The 22,340-nt window shown below is 45.2% G+C and overlaps 1 protein-coding gene across 1 annotated transcript; it reads right to left on the reverse strand.

Moving 5' to 3' along the window:
* Positions 1-1,900: 1,900 nt before the first annotated feature.
* Positions 1,901-5,427, reverse strand: f3a (tissue factor; the record flags this gene model as incomplete). The annotated part of the gene is given in 5 exon segments (XM_076888764.1): positions 1,901-2,069; positions 2,161-2,336; positions 3,131-3,324; positions 3,437-3,548; positions 5,249-5,427. Coding segments are annotated over 5 exon segments (727 nt in total), but the record flags the coding sequence as incomplete, so codon positions are not given.
* Between the last annotated feature and the right edge of the window lie 16,913 nt (positions 5,428-22,340).

Raw genomic sequence — 22,340 nt, forward strand, 5'->3', positions numbered from 1 at the left:
CTTTTATACAGTACTGTAGTCTTAAGTACTCAGAGTACTTAAGACTACAGTACAAGCCACACTGAAGCTTTTCACACAAATTCACAGGCAGACTCTGTGTGGTGTTTGAACCATGTAACACAGTCACACGCATGCTGTGTGAGCAGAATCATCTGCAGCTCAACGTGACAAAGACCAAAGACTGTGGACTGTGGGAGGACCAAGAAACCTGTGACCTGTTTCAGTCCAGGAGGTGGATGTGGACGTCGTGGAGGAGCATAAATGCCTCAGAGTACACACAGAAAACACCTGGACTGGGTTAGAAGCACCACCGCCCTCTAGAGGACGGGCCAGTCGTCTCTGAGGTCCTTCAACATCTGTCGGACAATGCTCAGCATGTTCTGTGAGTCTCTGTGGTCGGCGCCGTCCTCTGTGGAGGCTCACAGACGCCAGCAGACTCAACAAACCGCTCAACAAACGGGCCGATCGCGGCTCAAGAGTTGGGAGTTCATCTTGAATCAGACGGTTGCCGGTTCGAGCCCCGGCTCGGACAGTCTCGGTCGTTGTGTCCTTGGGCGAGACACTTCACCTACTGGTGTTGGCCAGAGGGGCCGATGGCGCGATGTGGCTACTGCTGTAGCTACTGCTGTAGCTGCCTCCACCAGTGTGTGGATGAATAAAGCGCTTTATAAATGCAATGCATTATTATTATCCATAAGTGACATTCATAGGTAATGATATTTGTACATACCTATCAATGTTCCAGTAATTAGAGCTGTTTTGTTATATTTTGTAAAATATTGTATTATTTATTTAGTCACTGTTCTTGCTGCTGTGGAGACGCTGTGACCACGGAGGATTAATGACGTATTCACACACTTGGTTTAACTTTACTAATTAATACTGCATTACTCTGAAAACAAAACAAAGTGATGAGTAATGTGATTACTTTCACTGTTTGCTAATTCAGACAGACAGTCCACAGTGACGTGGCTCCGTGTGGGGTTATTGCCTGTTACTGTAGCAGCTTCCTGTAGGGGGCGCTGTGGGATTTCTATTAAGAATCCGTGCACCCACGGCACACTGCAGCTGTAGTTCATCACAAACACCTTCAGAGTAATGAATGCAGAAGTGCTTTTTTCACAGGTTTCACAGTCTGAGGGGAAACATCCTGATGTTTTTGTGTGAGTTACTACAAACACTCACTTTAACACGTTTGTGTTATTGTTCACATATAAAGCACACTGAGGTCACGTGTTGTATAAATAAAACTGGATTAAAAGTAGATGTAATGTTGTTTTAGTCATGAAGAACTCTGGAGGTGCTTGACGACCACCTGTTTCACTAAGACAATAAATAAACATGCTGTGAATTTATAGTCCAAATATTTACGGACGGATGTACACGCTCCGGACGCACATCCGCACGAGGCCGTGGGAAGTGGATGTGCTGGGGTCCTGGAGCGCCCCCTGTCCCAAAGGCAGACATCCCAGCACCACAGCATTGTGTGTAAGCTCTGGTATTTTGGCCCCGCCCTCTTATTCTGTAGACTGAACTGGAGTCACAGTCGTGCAATAAACACCATCAGATCCAGGCACGATTTACTGCCTCACCTCTATTTCCCAGCTCCTTCACACCCACACAGACACACACCGGAGAAGAAAGCCTGGCCCAGTGTTCAAACACTTTACAGAGCTTTTGCAACCTTAACAGTTAGTGTTCTCCTCCGCATCAAAAATAAACACACAGAGTTTGTGAAAACTCCATTTTCACCTCACAAAATGATAAGTTACTCATCAAGTCAACAGGCTTCTGCAGACGATTGTTAGTCAAATAAATCACATCCTGCTGTAACGCTGCTGTGTCAGCAGCTTGTGGTCAGCAGCTCGTGGTCAGTGCTGCGCTGAAATAAAGAGCTCACCTTCTATGATGGTCTGGTTCTCGTCTTTTGAGCACTGCGGGGGACTCAGGTCTCCCAGCTGCTTGCCATAAGTGCGGCTGGGGATGTAGGCTTGGACCTGGAAGCAGTAGCTCTCCCCGTGATCCAGGCCAGTCACCTTTATCATACTTGTGTTGTAGTTGGATGTTTTCTGTGGACAACAGAAGGGAAAGGCCCGTGATGTCATTCACGTATGTTAAAGACTGCTGTTGTGATGTCAGTCTGTGGTGGGTGCTCCTCACTTTGCCAGTGCTCTTATTCTTCCAGTAGGTGACTCTGTAGTGGAGCCGCTCAGAGAAGATGTCCCTCAAAGTCTGCAGGTGTGTACCGTTGGCGATGGCAGTGGGTGAGTCTGTCACGTTCAGGGTGGCGCTGCCTTCACTGACCTCCAGCGTGAACTTGGGCCTGTCGAGTTCAGCTGTGGAGGAGAAGTATTTTTGAAACTGCTGGATATGCACATGTGTGTCCTGTGATCACTGAAGTCTCTGTTAACCTTCCAATATTACACTGAACTAAATGAGAATGACAGCTTCAACAAACAGCTTATGTGTTGACATAAAATGATCAGCTTTTCTTTGAGTTTGCTGAATGATCACATAAATAATCTGCTTATGTTAACATTGCTCTCTGGACCTGTAGACAGAACGACCCCTGATGACCGGGTGTCACACTGTGGGCCACTGCGGACACTGTCGTCTCATTGGAGGACACTTCAAGTAGTACAAAACAAGAAAACAGGAGTGTTTGTTTGTTTGTTTACTTTTCAAATATTGTAAAGCAAGACTAAACTTTATTTCCTCTGAAGCCGTTCACTGGATGACTAAATAAACACAGGGGTCCTGTCTGTGTGACACGAGGCAGCAGCGCTGCTGTCATTGTGTTCCTGTTTAAGTCAAGCGCAGAGGTAGGGGTGACCTCGGCTTTGAGACCGCTGCCTGATGACATTGTACCTGACAGAGAAACTGTGACGGGCATTTCTTTATTAGATGGGCAACAACTTTGTGAAAGTCTACAGATCCAGGGACCGATGATGGAAACAACCCTGTGAGTGTGACGGTGAGACTTCTTTGCATCATGCTCACTGAGGGCGACCATGAGAGCGGGTGTGTTACCATGTTAAACTGTTCCTGCGCTGGCTTCATGCGCTCTCCCGGGCATGCTTTCATTTCTATGTTATTCTGATTTATAAAAAATAATATCAAAGGGTCTTACTGTCATCGTATGGGCAGAATTTTGGCGAGGTTTTGTGGGGAAACTCGGAGAGTTCAGAGGTCGCCCCCTGTGGGGGCTGAGATAGGACATCAGCTACGTAGCAGGCTTTGGGGTCAGTCATGGCGGTGGAGAGATCGCACATCGTTTGTGACGACCGGATACAGTTAGTGATTCTCTGTGCGTTCCCACCAACCCTGCAACATATGACGTGTTACACATAGTTTACATGAAACACCCACATACATGAAAACGTGCTGCCGTAGGTGAACTGATGGGGCTGTGAGGCCAGGTGTGGATGGTACTTACGGAGACAGTTCCACTGTGTAAGAGTAATCCGCGGATGGTTTGGGCTCCCAGACCAGAACCGTTTTAAAATTGGTGGATTTCCAGGTGACGTTCTGCGCTTGTGGATACGAGCCTGCAAACAAGGAGTGGATCAGTCACATGATGAAAATCAGACATTACTGATCCTGCTGAATGACTGAAGCTCTTTAACACAGTGTTGCACATCCTTTAGCAGCAAAACGACCCAAACTGTGCTCAGATTCATCATTTCATCAGGTTCACATGGTGAACATCCCAGAGCTGCGCTCTTATCAGTGGAGAAAAAGGCCCCACTCATGTAGTTTTACGGACGGACTGTTCCAGCTGCACTTTGCTTTGTGACCACAGTAAGTGTGCCACCCACGGAGCACACCACAGCTTCTCCCCTCTTACACCGAGGATCGCAAATCTGTCTGAAACATCGTCGCTTGTTTGCAGACCTCGGGAGTGTAAGTACCTCCTTCCTCTTTAGCTGGGGGCAAAGAGTGCAGCTGTCTCACTCTTTTCACAATTCAGATCAAACTGAGGTTATTGTACTCGGCCCTGAAAAGCCTAGAAATATGGTATCTAACCAGATTCTTACTCTGGATGGCATTACCTTGGCCTCCAGTAACGCTGTGAGGAACCTTGGAGTCATTTTTGACCAGGACATGTCCTTCAAAGCACATATTAAACAAATATGTAAGACTGCTTTCTTCCATTTGTGCAACATCTCTAAAATTAGAAATATCCTGTCTCAGAGTGACGCTGAAAAACTAGTTCATGCATTTATTACTTCCAGGCTGGACGACTGTAATTCATTATTATCAGGAAGTCCTAAAAACTCCCTGAAAAGCCTTCAGCTAATCCAAAATGCTGCAGCAAGAGTCCTGACAGGGACTAGAAAGAGAGAGCAGATTTCTCCTGTTTTGGCTTCCTGTTAAATCCAGAATTCAAAATCCTGCTCCTCACATACAAGCTCTTAAATAATCAGGCCCCATCTGATCTCAATGACCTTGTAGTACCATATCACCCTATTAGAGCGCTCCGCTCTCGCTCTGCAGGCCTACTTGTTGTTCCTAGAGTATTTAAAAGTAGAATGGGAGGCAGAGCCTTCAGTTTTCAGGCCCCTCTTCTGTGGAACCAGCTTCCAGTTTGGATTCAGGAGACAGACACTATCTCTACTTTCAAGATTAGGCTTCAAACTTTCCTTTTTGCTAAAGCATATAGTTAGGGCTGGACCAGGTGACCCTGAATCCTCCCTTAGTTATGCTGCAATAGACGTAGGCTGCTGGGGATTCCCATGATGCATTGAGTTTTTCCTTTCCAGTCACCTTTCTCACTCACTATGTGTTAACAGACATCTCTGCACTGAATCATATCTGTTATTAACCTCTGTCTCTCTTCCACAGCATGTCTTTATCCTGTCTTCCTTCTCTCACCCCAACCAATCACAGCAGATGGCCCCGCCCCTCCCTGAGCCTGGTTCTGCCGGAGGTTTCTTCCTGTTAAAAGGGAGTTTTTCCTTCCCACTGTCACCAAAGTGCTGCTCATAGGGGGTCATATGATTGTTGGGTTTTTCTCTGTATCTATGAAGCGCCTTGAGGCGACTTATGTTGTGATTTGGCGCTATATAAATAAAATTGAATTGAATTGAATTGAATTTCACATGTGAGGCCAAATAAAAAAACAGACGTTAATAATAATAATAATAATAACAATAATAATAATAATAATAATAATAATAATATTAATCACGAGAAGAAGAAGCGTTTCTGTCGCTGCATCCACACTAGGAGAATGCGCCGGACTCACCTGAGGCAGACAGCAGCATGGGGAAAAAAGAAAAGTAAAGAAAATAAAATCCTGCTTCTATTCTTGTGGTCGCCATGGTACCCTCAGGAAGTGTAGTCCAGATCAGACAGCTATCCGCGTGCAGTCCCGGAGCCTCCTTTCACACTGGGATACTTTTCGTTTCTGCTCAGGACTAAAAACCTCCGCTCGTAGCAGTTTAACTCAGTCCAACATGACCAAATAAGGAGCGTCCGGCTCGCCCGTCATCACATCGCTGCGGTATGCGCTGCGTGCCTGTCCCGCTTAAGTCATTGAGCGGATATAGCGGCTCAATGGCTTCTTCGGAATCAGCCGATCATTATTACATCATAAGAACTTCTGTTCGTCCGGACAGAACCAGCTTTGGGGGTTTGCTTACCTGGATGATGGTTTTCATGCCGTGATTGTCTTTTACTTTCTTTATTTTCAGTGAGTCCTGAAAGTGTTTTCAATTGAAACAGTTTGTCTAGATTACAGGTTTGATGTGAAATCACAAGAGCGCCTTCATTCGTGCCTGGTTTCTGCTACAGATGCACGGTTGTGTTTCTGCAGGCAGACCTGTGCAGGTCGTGTTTCACAGAGGACCGTGTGTGTGCTCATGCTGACTACATGACTTTCTAGAGAGATCACTAGAATGACGTGAATGACCGCAGCGTGGACCTTACAGCTCACTGTAACTCACTGTAACTCACTGAGTCAGAGCGGCTCCATTTATAGATCTGATTACTTTTGCTAAATTTCCAGACACACATGTGGAGAGGTTGTTCCAAAATGCTGGAATCCTCTAGTCCAGTCATTTCAAAGTGCACACTTGCACACATGAAAGGGGCATATAGCCTGAACAATGTAGCACAATAACAGTTAGCATGCTTTTAATGATATAAAGAAAGCTGAAGCTGATTTGTTTGTCCCAGGCTGTTATTCTGGCTGTTTCAGCCTTTTAATGGACCGGGAATATCTGCCTGGACTTTGGTAGTCCTGGCCCCCTCGTCCTCCTTCCCCTGAGAGGGCGGAGCAGAGATAATGAGAGGCCCGACTGCCGTAGGGTACAGTGTGGCTTTGAATACCGAGTAAGTCTCAAACAGGAAGGATTGAATACACAAGCTGGAGTCCAACAGTTCCTCTGAAGGAAAGCGGAGTGAGAGCGCAGCTTCTAATGGCTGTTTCCTGCTTTGTCTTAACGTTTGCAGTTCAGCTGTTTGAAATTGAACCTGATGTTTGGAGCACTGATCATTACTGATAATGAATTACTAAGTGTGCATGTTCTGCTTTCCCCAGTTCTACTGAGGAAAGGCTTCACGTGGTCAACGTCCAGATCATTTATTTACCTCTTCCCCAACAGTTATCTCTGTCACCATATCTCAAGGCATTTCCTAACATAGCTACTGTTCTCAGAGGAGAAATACACCGTGGTGTGGGGGCGCACTGCACACAGGGTGAGTCGCCCCGTGCCCTCCCTCCTGCCTTAATTACTTTCTCAGGCTCATTCCTGAAAGGAAGGAAGGGAGCAGCAGTGTATCACTGACTAACCAGCGCTAACACTGCACTGTTCACTGCATTTAGCAAGGAACTGGTGACCAGTAACAAACACTTTAGGCTGTTTTCTTGGCAAGTTAGGACATTGAAGTTGGAGCTGGGTCTTAATCGTCTTTTCTAGATCTTAATCTTCAGACTCAAGTAGTCGAGGCAGACAGTACTGTCCCAACGCTCTGCTTATTATGTCTGTTTTTGAAATCCATGCAGTTTCTGGCATTAAAACTAATGAGGGTTAATGATTCACTGATGCTGATCAGAAGTGACTTACAGTATGTTTCTGAGGAGCCTGTTACTCAAAAGAGTCAGCGTTTGAGGATTTGCTCACCTGCAGGACTGAGCACGCACCAACACGTCAGCAGCACATTTAGAGACATTCAGATTCACGTCAGTAGTTGGACTCATTCTTATATTTGTGCTCAAAGCCTCATTCACCAGTTCAAACACGCTTTTCTATCCCACCTTCACACGTTCACAGCCACGCGGATGCATCTTTGGTGGGTGGTGTGTTCTACGTCCTCAGCTACACCGATAACTTTAGATGTTAGGTCATCAATGAGCACTTAAAAGCTTCGGCATGTTTGAATCAAAGATGGGCTTTTACAGAAGAGTCCACGTCCACTTTTATTTGGCACAAATGTCACAAACTGTGTTCTGATTTTCTATCACTCTGGTTGTGTTTGCAGCACGAGCTGGATCAAGCACCAGCAAACCTAAATCTAGAGAGACTGGCAGGCTGCCCAAGGAAACCTGTTCCTGGTAGCTTTATCCTGCTCAACCTGCACACAGAGTGGCGAGCAGGCTTTAACAGCTTCCAGCAAACAGGGTGTGGTTTTAGAGGCGATCGGAAACAACAGCCTGTTTCTGCAAAGGTGGAACAGCCACAGTGACAGAGAGTGAGATTATGAACCAGAGCTCTGCTGGCAACCATCAGCATCTCTCCAGGTGTTGTGTTCAAACTGCACATGGAGTAACTGTATGAAGCATGCACATGATGTTCAGAGTAGGGAACACAGCAAAGCGGTTTCCACTCCCAGCAGAAGGATTGGAATGCAGGGGTGAATGCTCGGTGCGTTGGTGTGCAGGTTTCAGGGAGATTAGAGAACAGAGGTGGGTTTTCACCTGTTGGAACATGACTGTCTGCGGCTCATGATGAAAACAGGAAAGAGATCAGACACAGAGATATACATGTTTGTCAGGACTTTTTCCTGTGAGGAATAATGGGGACGAAGCAGCCTGTATGTAGACGAGCCTTTTAAGGAGACCAGGGCGCAGTCTGGACTCTGAGCTCAGGTCACGTGAGCTAGAAGCAAGAAGCTGTTTTATTAGAAAACAGAACAAAGGAAGAAACTGACGGGAGCTGAAACATTCAAAAGATCCAAGACTGTAACGTGTCCTGAATGTTGCACACACACACACAAATATAACAACTTTAGACCACGGGGAGGACGAACCCTGCTTTAACAGGATGTTGGGGGACAGAAGAAGGAGAGCACAGGACATGTAATGACGTGCAGTAGTGGCACTTACATGTGTAGTAGATCAGGTCACATTTCACACTCTGGGCTTGTTTTGTGTGTGATGTAGACACACAGAACAAATAAACTGTTCCTTCTCAGTTGTCTGCAGCGCAAGCAAGCCACCAACCACAACCCCAGCATGTCAGCTGATGCAGGATCACAGTGTGAGCGTCTCTGCGCGTCTTTTTACCCAGCAGCCTCGAGCTGTGAGCGTGGGAAACAACTTCAGAAGGGTTGTCTTCAAAACCAACAGATAAGCAACACAAGCAACAAGTGACACATATCACAATATCGCGCACACACACAAATCTGCCTTTTAACATATTAATAGACATTATTAGGATAAAGACATTTTTCCATAGAAGTCTAAAAGAAGAAGAAGAAGAAGAAGTGAGAGCAACCAGACTTGGGAAGCAGCAGCTGTCTGCTGTGGCCAGTGGGGGGGACACATTTTCTGTCATGGTGTGTGTGCAGGGAGGCAGGAAAGGACCCAAAACTCAAAGGGCAGCTTTACTGCTGGACACGAGAAAGAAGTAAACTGGACAGTTTGCAGTCAGGACACAGACACGTATGAAGATCATGACAAAGAGAAACACGGGGTTGAATACACTGAGGGATAACGAGGGGATGAGACACAGGAGCACAGCTGGAGGAATCCTCAAGGTTTCATTGATACTTTGACCTTCCTTCTTTGTGCTGAGTAGGACTGTTCGGTGTTGACCAGGAGCAGTGTTACATCCCTGATGAAGACTGCTCTTCATTAATGCTTTGTGTGCACTGTGGGGGTGTGTGTGCCTCCTCCACTCGACCCTTTTCCTATTTCTCTCTCTTGGTTGGGTCCAACCCTGTGTGTGCAACAACCACTTACTTTTGTGCAGGTTGTTTAATGAACAATAAAGTTTGTATCTGCATTTTTGACGTCTCCTGTCAAGTACTGTTTAGGACCTGTGAAGCCTCTGGCTCTTACACTCAAACCTTTCATGTCCTGGTGGTCAACAACTAAAGTATTCTTCACCGTCGATGCAGAGCAGGAGAAGTGTGCGTGGGGGGTTAGCCTCCCCAGCAGCAGGACGCAGGAGCTGACATGTATGTGTCGAGCAACGGGAGCTGGACGGCTTTGAGTTGAAGAATCAAACGCTCGTGGATATCTGTGCATGGCTGTACTGTCTCCTGAACCTGTATCAATGAACTGTGCGCTCTAACTGGATGTTTGGACTTTGATCTGGCTGAAGTGCTTCGGCTTCTGCGTGAAGGCGTCTGCATATGAACAAAAAGCTCTTTGTTCAGACTGCACACACACTGTATATGAAGGTACCCACAACAGTCTGGAAATGAACGAAGACACAATAAAATGTGATGAGTGGCTGAGCATGTGGACACAGACAGTGGCTATAACCTTTACTGTGGGTGTGTCGTGTGTGTTTATCGACTCTTTGAATCTTTACCTTTGCTTCACCGTGAAACGCCAGCTCCCAGTGTGTGACGAAGGTTTGTGTGTGGGAAGTAAAACAATGATAACTGACTCATTTTGCCTTAAAAAGCTTTTAGTTCCATGTGTAATATCATTTACACACAATGAGATGTCTTTTATTTCCCAGCCTCAGTGACTAAAATCACTCGTCATCCTTCCCAGAATTTCATCATTTTTCTGTTCTCGTGGTGTTAATCATGATGACGACTGCAGATTTTAAACACTGTGTTCATCAGTTCACTGCCAATAGAGCCACAAATGACGGTTCATAAACCAGCAGCAATGGAAAAACTCCATGTATCTGTAAAAGTGCTTGAAGTGCACGCTGGAGCTACAGATGGAAAGTGTGTTATATAAGTGAGACTGGTGCAGAGCAGGGTCTCTTTCAGGGATCCTTCACATACTCCGACGGTGACTTAAAGGTTTTCTGCTCTAATCCTGTCAAAGTGGCACCTCTGAAATCTTTACGTCAAACCTTTATTCTTCTTACTGATGGCAAAGACGACACAGAGCAGACGGACTTCCATAAACTTAGTTGTTGTATTTGTCTTGCTGCTGTTGTCAGTGTTCGCTAACTGAAAGCAGAAATGTGAACACACTCACTGAACCTCAGAGAGTGCAAAAATACTTCCACCTGTGTTTGGAGTATACGTGAATATCCATGTACAGTATAACCAGGTCAGACACCTGTTAATTTACTGTGTTTTCCTGTGAACTTGAAATAGCGTCACTGATATGTTGCTGTTTTATGCCAGCAGACATGTACGATGGGAGGGAAACGACCCTGGCTTCAGCGCCCTGAGTTCATTTTACCGGTTTGTTATCAGCTCCTGTTCTCCTGGTTTTCAGAAAGTTCCTTAACTCTTCACAGGTAACTTCAGCATCCAACCTTTTCCCACACTTACCAGAGAACTATGTACTGAACTCTGGAAAAAGGAAACATTATAATTCAACGAGATCCTCAGCTGGCGCCGTGTTAGCAGCACGCCGCGGCCACTCAAATGGGGCAGTTTTTGTATTTTTGTGATTTCTGAGCCACATGGACACCAGAACAAGAGGTGCTCGCGTTCACCAACGGCAAACGCTTCTAAATTACAAGCATCATATAAAAACTGACCAGGAACTCCTGGGAGCGCTGTGCATCCTTGGGTTGCTACAGAAACCAGGCCTGCAGTCCGCTGCCTGGTGGCGGTGGTCAGGTGTTATCCACGCTGCTCTCAAACATTTGCTCACTGGACAACAAACTGGACTACGTCCGACTCCAGCAGATTAGCGGGAATTTAGGGACTGCTGCGTCTTTGTTTTCCCAGAAGCATGGCTCGGTGACGCACACCACCGTTCAGCTACACGGGCTCACTTCATTCCATGCCAACAGAAATGCAGCTCTGTGCCGTGAGACTCACGTGGTGGCTTGTGTGTCTACATCACAGCACAAGAACTGTGCTAGTTTCTAAAACTGCTCATCGCTGGTAGCGTTTATGACTGTTAGAGGCAGACCTTTTTATCTACCTCGGGAATTCACTGCTGTGCAAAGCGGTTCTGAGACAGGTGAGAAGTTGGCCTGCAGGAGCTCTCTGCTCTTCAGGACTGTTTTGAGCTCACTGACTGGGACATGTTCAGGGACGCTGCAACAAATGGCGACCGCGCCAACTTGGAGGAGAACACATCATCTGTGACCAGCACACAGGCAAGTGCATCGATGATGTCACTGACTCCAAGACTGTCATAACACGCTCCAACCAGAAACTGTGCATTCAATTCAATTTGATTTACACAGCGCCAAATCACAACAGTCGCCTCAAGGTGCTTTATATTGTACAGTAGATACAGAGAAAAACCCAACAATCATATGACCCCCTATGAGCAGCACTTTGGCGACAGTGGGAAGGAAAAACTCTCTTTTAACAGGAAGAAACCTCCGGCAGAACCAGGCTCAGGGAGGGGCGGGGCTATCTGCTGCGACCAGATGACTGCAGAAGTGCGTGACCTGCTAAAGACTTGAGACTCCGCCTTCAGAGCAGGCGACAAGGCGGCCTGTACAGTTGTTGCTGTAATTTGCAGAGTTGGAGCTATCGCCATTAGCACATTCAACTGCCACTAACTGGTTTTCTGGGCAGAGATACAAAGCTAGTCCGAGCTGCACTCATGCGCTCCCTTACTCCGTTCCTTGGCTGTGGATGCAGGATGGGTTATCCTCACCGTCCCTCACAAGTGTCCTAGTTGATGCCAGCTGCATCCAACCACACGCTCTGCCATCTCACTCCGGTCACTCGTGGCGCCGCTCTTCCCGCTCTTCCTTCTCTCTTTGTTCCCGCTCTCTCTGCTTCCTCTTCCACTTGATCTCTTCCTCCAAAATAAAAACACTTTAACAACAACCTAATATGGATTTACACAAATGATCAAATAGAACTATTCATACATCAGAAGTAAAACGTAGCCCCTGTAAATATCTACAGAAGCATAAGAAACCACTACAGGAACATTTCAGCGTTCATAAGGTTTAAAGGAGGTTTTATACGATGATAAGATCAAGATGAGCCACTTTGTTCCCACTGCAGTCTGCAGAACACCAGCTTTGAAGCACAGAGTTGCTTTTATACAAATTTCATGCAAATTTAAAAACAAACTGCACTGCTCAATCCTGGTTTAAGCAGCAGCCGCACACATCGTTGTGCCTCAGCCTGATCATCTGGGATTACAAAAATGCTGCTCAAGTTTAAATCAATCTATGTGTTTGTTGTCTCTGGTTCCTCCTGGAACGCAGCCGTCTGAGTCCAGCTGTGAGGGTCATGCAAGTACAGAAAACACTGTTCAGCCTGTTATAGCAGGTTCCAGATGTGCAAACATTGATCGAGTGAAGAAGCCTGACAGCATACAGACACACACGCCTTTCTTGTTCGTCTTCATCGACACAGGTTGTGTTTGAGTTAAGTGAAGGCTGGTGAGATATTGGACGTTAAATTTGAGAAGAAACGATGACTTATTTGCTGCTTAAAGATAAACAAGCATTAATATAACCCCATACATTATATGGGACCAATCTCTATTAAAACACTCAATATGTTTTAACTGAAGAAGTCATCTGGTCTGTTAAAACAAACAAGCTATAAAATGATCACATGATCCACATCTGTTCAGTTTTACACATTCCCCTTTCTATGCATAGGCACATGTATTTAGTGATTTTGGTCATCTATCCAGCCGAGGGCTCTGCCAACGACAGACCGCTGTCTGCCTGAAGTGCCTCTCATCCAAAGAGTCAATAAACTTTACTAAATATTTGCAAATAGTCTGTAGAAGCTGTCAGCAGGATGCTCTTAGCTACACAGCAGCTCGCTGCCAGGCTCCGGAACATTTCCTGCCGTGTGGCGTGGCAGGGTTTGTTGTTTCACATGCTTGACATGCCTGAGTTTGGACTCAGGTTAAACCTTTTCTGAACTGTTGAGGCTTGTTTGTTGATTGTTTGGAGAGGAAGCAGATGCAAAAACGACCCAGCATTTATGTTACCATTGTCACACTTTGAGTTAAATCCACACAGTTAAGCACTTTACCATTGCAGATACATGCGGATCAATTTGCATCTCAAAACCAGAAATGTTTTGTCTGTTCAGGAGGTTGCTAGGTTACTTCCTACTGGCTTTCTTTTTTAGTCCAAGCACTTCCTGGTCGACAGGAACAAAACAACGTGAAGGACAAGGCCAAACCAAAGGGACTTCCCCGGGGAGTACGTGAAACAGGCATGTCCTCAAGCGCACCTAGAGGGTGACTGCAGGGACTGATCTGGCCTCATGTCCTCTTTGTGAAAGAGGGGAGTTGGAAATCACAGTGATCCCTGTCTGTTCTGCAGAAATGCAAACGGCTCATTTTGCATTAGTGTGAAATGTAACGGCACCAAATCTCAACAACACTCACCTCAAAGCACTTTATATTGTAAGGTCCAGACTCTGCAATCATTCAAAGAAAACTGAGAAAACCACAACAATCATATGACCTGAGGGACCCGAGAGACAGTGGGAAGGAAAAACTCCCTTTTGGCAGGAAGAACCCTCGGGCAGGAGCGTGATGGGTGGGGGTGTATACCATTCAGAAATTGTTGTCTTTTGCGACTTTAAGTTTGTTGTTAACAGTTACAGATGCTGAGTTTGATGGTCACACATACAGTGTTCCCATTTCTAGCACATCCTCTGCTTTCACCAGGTGGAGGGAACTACAAAGCAGCTCTGTAGTCACAGCAGTGATCTGGGCTTGGTGACAACACTGCTGCATTCTCCGAAGACCTGCTGACTGGACCTAAGCAACAAAACCAGTTAGCTGCCAGCAGCAGAGCAGCTCTAAGGACAGATCTCACAAAAGCTTTTGGTGCTTTAAAGTAGGAATGATTGGAGCTGAGATGTTGTCATGGGAACCTAGCTCTTTCTGCAGAATAGACAGGGATCACATGTTTTACATGTTTTAATTATTATTCTGTTGTTATGACCCATGACCCACTTCAAACGTCCCGTGAACACACTGGTCTGCTCGGTTTGTCGTGGCCTTTATTTTGTGCCGAGCTAAGAGTTAAGAGCTGGAGTGAAGTGCACCCACTGGTCTGTGCTGCTGCCTCCTTTTATGGTCATGTGGAGCACGGGGCTGAACACCAGAGCGGACACTCCTTTACTCCAGCATTCATGTCGTACAACACACGGTATGGATTCGTTGATTTGTTTTCTTCGTGTGTGTGATCATCTGTCAGAGCTATTGCATTAATGCATTTCTTAAACGCATGAACCAAATCTGTCATTTAGTTCCTCTTTTGCTCTCTTTGAATTACTGCAGAATTTGTAAATATAGTTATTTCCACTTTTGCACCAAATGGTTTTATAGATGACGCTGATGAGTCAGTCACATTACAAACAATAAGGCTGGAAAATCCCTTTAAAGACGCTTATTTCAAACACACGACGCGTTCACGCAGATTCACAGGAAAAAGCTACTCCCATGGAGTAACTGGAAAATGGTCCCACCATTGAGATGGTAGCATTAAACATGTCTGAATTACTACATAATTATACAAAATAACAATAATAGTTAATATTCTATGGTTCAAAAAGTAACGTAATAAAATGTGTAGAAAACAACAAAAACAGTCAAAGGTCATCTTGTTCGTTACATGACAAACAGGCCAGCGTGACACCCGGAGATACCTGAACTGCAGAGGCTGCACAGGTACGGAATCCATCAGCCCTAAAGATGACCTCCAGCAGGCAAACAGAAACAGAGGATGGCCTCAGAGCCCAACGTCCTCTAGTGCAGCGGTCCCCAACCCCCGGGCCTGGGACCGGTACCGGGCCGCGAGAGTTGAGGCTCAGGTGTGAAATGTCTGGTTTTCAGGGTTTTTATTGGTTTTCAGCGTTATTTTGTTATCGTTTTTATCGTTAACTCGGTTTTCCTGGGTCTTTTCACGTGTGTTATGAATAAATCTTCTTTTTTTTCGGTACCGGTACTAGTTTTATTTTGTTGCATTTATCCGCGACACCTTAAAGGCCGGTCCGTGAAAATATTGTCGGGCATAAACCGGTCCGTGGCGCAAAAAAGGTTGGAGACCGCTGATCTAGTGGGTCCACTGTGGGGCGCATACGATGCTAAAATTGGCAGATCCACCACCTGAGTTTTTCACAGTTCAAGTCAATGTTATTTATGCAGCACCAAATCACAAGAACAGTCACCTCGAGGCGCTTCATGTTGTAAAGACCTCAAACTGACACATGAACACGCGTGACCGACGTGGCAAAGCTGCCTGGAACACGCTTCACCGTGACCATTATTTCTCAGCCTCACGTGGTGAGAGTACGCAGGCAGTCGCTTAAGGATGAAGACGTCCACTGACTGTGCCCGCACTCACCTAAATAATAGTGTAATGTTTGTGGGACATTACGCCCTGGCCCGTATCTGCGAGGACATCGTTTGACTGACAGGTTGGGACTGTGGAAACTGTGGATCCCATTTGAATTCGCCCGTGGAATCATCCTGACACAGCAGTCGTCTTTAATGACGTCTGATGTGATTTCAGTCTTCATGTGATTCTCACAAGCAGTTTTCATCAAATGTGTTTCACACGTGTGAACGTGACAAAATAACCTAACAAGTGTTTTCACATTAGTATGACTCACTATAATTCACTAAATATGTCTCCCTGTTTTGCAGTTAGGGACTATAAAATGTTTGTTTTCATAAACAACAGGATAAAAATGCCAACGGCTGCATATTTTCTCAGGCTCGGGCCAACACAGTGTGTAGCTTCGAGCTGGGTCTTTGAAACAGACTGGAGTGACCTTACAGCAATACTCCAGAGAGAAGGAAAGATAGACTGTTCCACCCCATATGGAAAAGATATATATAAATCTTATAAAGTTTTTATCTCTCTTGTATGAAACTTGTATAAAAAGCATACAAGAGTGAAAACAGATATAAGATCCCTTCAAAAATTATATAATGAAACTTGTATGTTTTGTATACTTACTAAAAAAATATATGAAAGTAATGAGAAAGTGGCCACTTTCATGAGTAAATCATATATGTTTTCACTATTTCTTTTCCATATGGGCCTGCTGGTTCATTAAACAAACAGCCGTCTCCTGCTTTAAGGGCCACAGTCTTATCTACACTTTGGGGTGATTGTAGCTCAGGAGATACAGCAGCTCATCCAGAGGTTTGATCCCCAGCTGCTCCAGTCTGCATGCAGCGTCCTCAGGCGAGACAACCCCAAGCAGCTCTGTGATGCCTCCATGGGAGCATGAATGTGTGTGAATCCACCTTCATGCCTCTGCATCAGCAGACTGAACAGAGCTTTACTGAATAGATCATTGTGGAGAGAACATACACGTTATGATCCATGAGCATAAACTAAGATTTACACATGTGTGTCATTTTTAGGACTTTATACTCACAAAGTGGCCATCCATCCAACCTGAATAAATGGTGATTATTTCTGTTCAGTGACTCACGGTTTGACCTTCATAAACATCTCTCTCGCTCAGTCACAAAACCTTAAATGCACCGGTCGCCTGATATGCACAGAGCACATCCAGGTGGGGTTTTGGTTCATGTTGCCAGCTTTGCACAGACTCACAAATGTAAGTTGTATTCATGCAAGTCCCTGTATGAAACCAGGACATCTGGTCGTCCTCTGGATTCCTGCAGGGGGTTGTTTTTTAAACAGAACAGCTAATCTACGAGGAACATCCTGCTAGGATAGCCAGTCAGTGCGCAGCTGCAGAGAGGGGACACATGCAGAGGAGTGAATATATGCAAACTAATCTCTGTTTATTTTGGATATAGTTATAATCCAGGTAATCTGGAACAGCACTGAGATATCAGTCTCACTGTTCTCTGAGAAAGCAGGCTAACACTGATGCCAGCTTAATGTCTCCTCCTGAGCACCTCACGATACAGAAACAGTTCATTAAAGCATATATTAACCTTCATAGGCGTTTTTGTAATGCCTTTAATTGTTAACCCTGTGTTTTATTAGAGCTGTGAAGCAGTTGTGTTTATTTAGAAGAAGAAACTCCTATTGTGTTAAAAACACAGTGAAAGAACGAGTGTGACATGAAGGCAGCTCACATTTGTGGATGTTTCACGTAGTTTGACACATTGTTGGAAGTGAAAATGATGTAAGTGGTGAACCTAATGATCTGTGCATCAGCATTTACTCAGGTCTGGATGTGTGTAAAATAAATACACACGTGGTCAAACACGTGATTTGTGAGTCCTCAGCGGTTACACACAAATCACTGCACACATTTGTAAATCATACTTGATGCTTGTGGATCATATCATACACATTCATAATTTCCTGTCTGTGAAGTTCATTATAAAAGTCAGTTCTCTGTACAAGGATACAGAGAACTGACTCAGGACTTTGTGGACTGGTGCCAGCTGAACTACCTCCAGATCAACGCCAGTAAAACCAAGGAACTGGTGGTAGACTTCCACAGGCACAAGCATTCTCCACTGCAACCACTGAACATCCAGGGTATGGACATTGAGGCTGTGGACAGCTACAGGTACCTTGGTGTTCATCTGAACAACAGACTGGACTGGACTCATAACTCAGACGCCCTCTACAGGAAAGGGCAGAGCAGGCTGTACCTGCTGCGGAGACTCAGGTCGTTTGGGGTGGAGGGCCCACTCCTGAAGACCTTCTATGACTCTGTGGTGGCTTCTGCTATCTTTTATGGTGTGGTCTGCTGGGGCGGCAGCATCTCTGCTGGGGACAGGAAGAGACTGAACAGGGTGATCCGAAGGGCCAGCTCTGTTCTAGGATGCCCTCTGGACCCAGTGGAGGTGGTGAGTGACAGGAGAACGGCGGCTAAGCTGTCATCCCTGATGGACAACATCTCCCACCCCATGCAGCAGACTGTGACAGCACTGAGCAGCTCCTTCAGTGGGAGACTGCGGCACCCACGGTGTGGGACGGAGAGATTTTGCAGGTCTTTCCTCCCCACTGCTGTCAGACTCCATAATAAAGACTTTAACTGATCAAGCACACACATCCATACATATGCAATAATACTAAGTGCAATAATCCTTTCTGGCATCGTTGTATTTTTACTCAGTTGTATACAGCATTTGTATTCTATTTTTATCTTATTGTATATTTTATTCTACTGTATATAGTATTTTATTCTATTCTGTACAGCTGTGTACTGTATTTATTCTTATTGTATTCTAATTTTTGCCTCATAACTTTTGCACTGTCCACTTCCTGCTGTGACAAAACAAATTTCCCACGTGTGGGACTAATAAAGGTTATCTTATCTTAAAACTATAAAACTGTTTCCAACATTTCGTTGTTTTCGTGGATAACACGTTCAGGCGCGTGTTAGTTAAGAGTGTGCATCACAGTGTGCTTATCCACGGCGTGTGCAGACGGTGTGTGGTTCTTACTGGGTGAACTCAGCAGCAGAGCAGCTTTGAATGAAGTGGACCAGACGTGACTGTGAAATGTTTGTTGACATTATTACGTTTCTTCTTCGAGGATTATCAGAAGCACGGAGACTGCACGCGCCTTCATCAGTGAGTCACGTCAGCCGTTTGTTTTCACAGCAGCACAACACAGCCCGGCCCCACGGTACCGACGCGTGGGTGCGTGGATCGAGCACAGAGCGAAACCCCGTAACGGTGCGTGTTCCACTTTAGGAAAAACCACGTGACCGGCCTGTAAACCGTGTTTATCGGGAAGCGCGACTTTCGTGCTGCGGGGGCAAAGTGGGTTTGATGACGTAGTGCTGTGGCACGACGTTCCTCGTGGCTGGGTCACAAGGAGAAATCAGGGCAGTGTTGCTGTGGAAGCTGTAATCTCCACATTTATTCTTAAAATGACGTTTTTATTAAACTCCGTGTTCCTGTCTGCAGCGTGGAGTTTGTTTGGTGTCGCTCTCCACGAGGCGCCACGCAGTCTTATTGAATCACACAAAGCTCACGTAGAAACACACGAACAAAACATGTTCTCCTTCGTTTCTGTCAACCACACGTTTGCAGCTATCATGGTTGCTAGGCAACCTGGGCAGCGCGACCGCCCATTTCACAAGCCTCGCACTTCCGGCCTTGGCGGTCTTTGAGTACGCCCCTTGAGGACCGTTGAGGCTGCAGACCCTGAAATGCCGTTACATTACTCCGTCGTGACAACCCACAGTGGGCAGCCGGGTGTAGTGATGGGTGGGTGATAAGTGTGTCGTCATTACGTGGATAAGCCGGAGAGAACAAGGCCCATTCATCTAGAGACATTTCATACAAACATAAGTCTGTGTTTGTAAGTAACTGGTTTGATAATGGGATTCATGGTACTTAAATCCAGCTGGAGGTTTACTCTCTTACTCAGAATCTTTGAATACATATGGTCTTCCTGTTCAAAGGAATGTGCCGTAGTGTTTGATGCTATCCCTGCTGGGGTCTTAATGTTGTTTAGAAATCCTGTTGTTAGTGATTTGACCCCTTTACCACTGGACCCTGCTGTTACTTATGTCGGTCAGGTGTGTTTCCCGTCTGTAAGGAGGAAAAACAACCGTGAAATACGAACTCTGTTTCCAAAAGACAGAACTTGTGTCCCAGCGGCTGTCGCCTACTGGAATAACTTATACCAGGACCTGGAAGGGGAGAAGATTTGGACCTTACCGTCGAAATTTCTATTAAATAAAGTAAAGGAAATATCTTTTAAAGTTATTCATCGTTTTTATCCAACTGGGTCTTTTCTTGTACGTTATAAAAAGGACATTGATATTAACTGTACATTTTGTAGTTGTGTGAAGGAAGATATTTTTCATTTACTTTGGTCATGCTTATACACGAGTCTTTTCTGCAAGAGTTTTGTGTTTTTGTTGTTTCCTTTATCTTTTCTGAGTTCTCTCTTTGTTACGAGAAAATATTGTTTGGTTTCTTTAACCATGCACAGGGCAAACGAATTTTATTTGATTAATTTATTGATATTATTGGCTAAATTTCATGTACATAAGTCAAAATTTTCTAACGCAGAACCATCCTTTCAGTGCTTTTTAACTGAAACCAAACAATATGTTAAAACCATACAACGTTCTCAAAATCTAAAAGCTGTCAAAACCATAAACTTATGTTCCCTGTTCAATATCATCTGATTCTTTAATAGACTGTGTCTATTTTGCTTTTTTATACGAACCCCCTGACATTGTGTTTGCTATTTTGTATTTGTATGTCTGTATTTTGTGCTTTGTCAATAAAACGTATTCAAAAAAAACAAAAAAAACAAGGCCCATTCATTCTGACATGCGCACAACAAGGGACTGTTTAGCTAGGCTCGGGTTACAGCGCGCTAACAGCACACGGGAGGGTCAGTAACAGCCAAAATAATAAAGCAGCACGATGTCACAGAACACATTCTATTAAGGGAGTAACGTCGAAAACAGGAATCGAAGTGAAAGATTTGTTTTGGAAAATTGTGTTTCTGTGAGGGTGAAAGGTTAAACGATGCCAGACTGAAGACGAGGTCCTTTTCCTGTGACGTGAACACACAACCGCACAAACAGTAAACACATCCACAGTGTCAGCGCTGAAGTCTGAGGTTAGTGACGACCTCTCCTGCCCTCCGACTGCTCCACACAAAAATGTATGCGACCTGATTTCCTGATCAGGTAAAGGCACTACATCCTTCAACTGGACCTGATATGAGACAATAACATATTTCAGTAAAGGACGCACACTTTGAATGGACATTTTTCCAACTAATGATGTTATTAGACTGGAATTTAAGGTGGATGTAGTCCTGGGCAGTCCTGGAACAATGTGGGGAGTCTGGACCCACCCCCACTGAAAACAATCTGTTCAGTGAATATAAACGTGCAGACTCTTCACAGCCTGACGTGAGTTACTGGACCAATCCTCTCAAGCTGTTTATTCTGTCTCTGAGGGAGATGGATCAGCCCAGAAACTACTCTCATTACTCAATAGCCCTAGTTTAATATTCGGTACATTTAACATTGTGTTCAGTGCCGCTCATTTGCTCTTTATTACCCTTTTTGTCTTCAGTATTTAAAGTGGACATGAAGCACTACATGTATCCGGACTTCTTGATTCTTTAAGCACCGTTTCAAAAGTACCGGTTTGGTACTGGTATTGGAGAAAACCACACCCATCCCTCGTCATGAGTTTCATTCACAGAAACATTGCTACAGCTCTGATACAGCTTTCACTGAGTCGGCTGATCACAGCCTCGTTAAATCCCTTCTGCCTGCTAACCTTCTGTTTCAGCCCAGCTACAGGCTTCTTCACAGGTTTCTTGGTATAGCTTCGTTTAAGTCGAGAGGTGACGTGACCGTTCCCTTGAAGATGGTTTTCCCTTGTATGTCACACACACTCTGATACCCCCTGTTGAAGCTCCATGGATTAAAGACACGTCTGCACCTGTGAGGAGCAGAGCCCTCAGACTGGAGGAGACGCCTCAGAGAAGGAGGTGCAGGGAGAGCACATCCTGCATGTGGTCGGACTCGGCTTAAGCAGCCAAAGAAGTGCAGGAGACAGATGCTGTCCAGTGTAGCGAGTGAGTTATTCACCATTTTGTGACCAAACAATATTTACAAAAATAGATAAAAAACTCATAATTAACTCAGGTCAAATAAACACAACTGAACTTAACAGATGTTAAGGTCGCACAGCTACACTGACCTGCACCTCTGGACTCCAGTAGGTAGGTGAGACAAACATTTCTATACTCAAACCTGTCCTGCTGCTCTTCCTGGCAATAAAGCTCTACGCTCAATACATATCACAACAAATCCATTTCTCTACTAACACTGTAAAATCAGCTTTGTTAAATTACCAAGATCCTCCCCCTTCTTCACCGGAGGAAGCTGCAAAACTATACTTCCTCCTTTTGTTCCTGGAACACAGCTGATAAGGTGAGTTCTAACTAAACCACTTAACAGCTGAAGGAGTGAACCAAAGAATATTGTGAGTGATGTGAGGCAGCCGCTTGCTGCCTGCTTTTTAAATCAGGACACGTCCTCCATGCACCCCGTGTTCACAGAGCCTGCTCCAAAGT

Source organism: Maylandia zebra, linkage group LG9 (assembly GCF_041146795.1).
Source record: "Maylandia zebra isolate NMK-2024a linkage group LG9, Mzebra_GT3a, whole genome shotgun sequence".
NCBI classification, from domain to species: domain Eukaryota; kingdom Metazoa; phylum Chordata; class Actinopteri; order Cichliformes; family Cichlidae; genus Maylandia; species Maylandia zebra.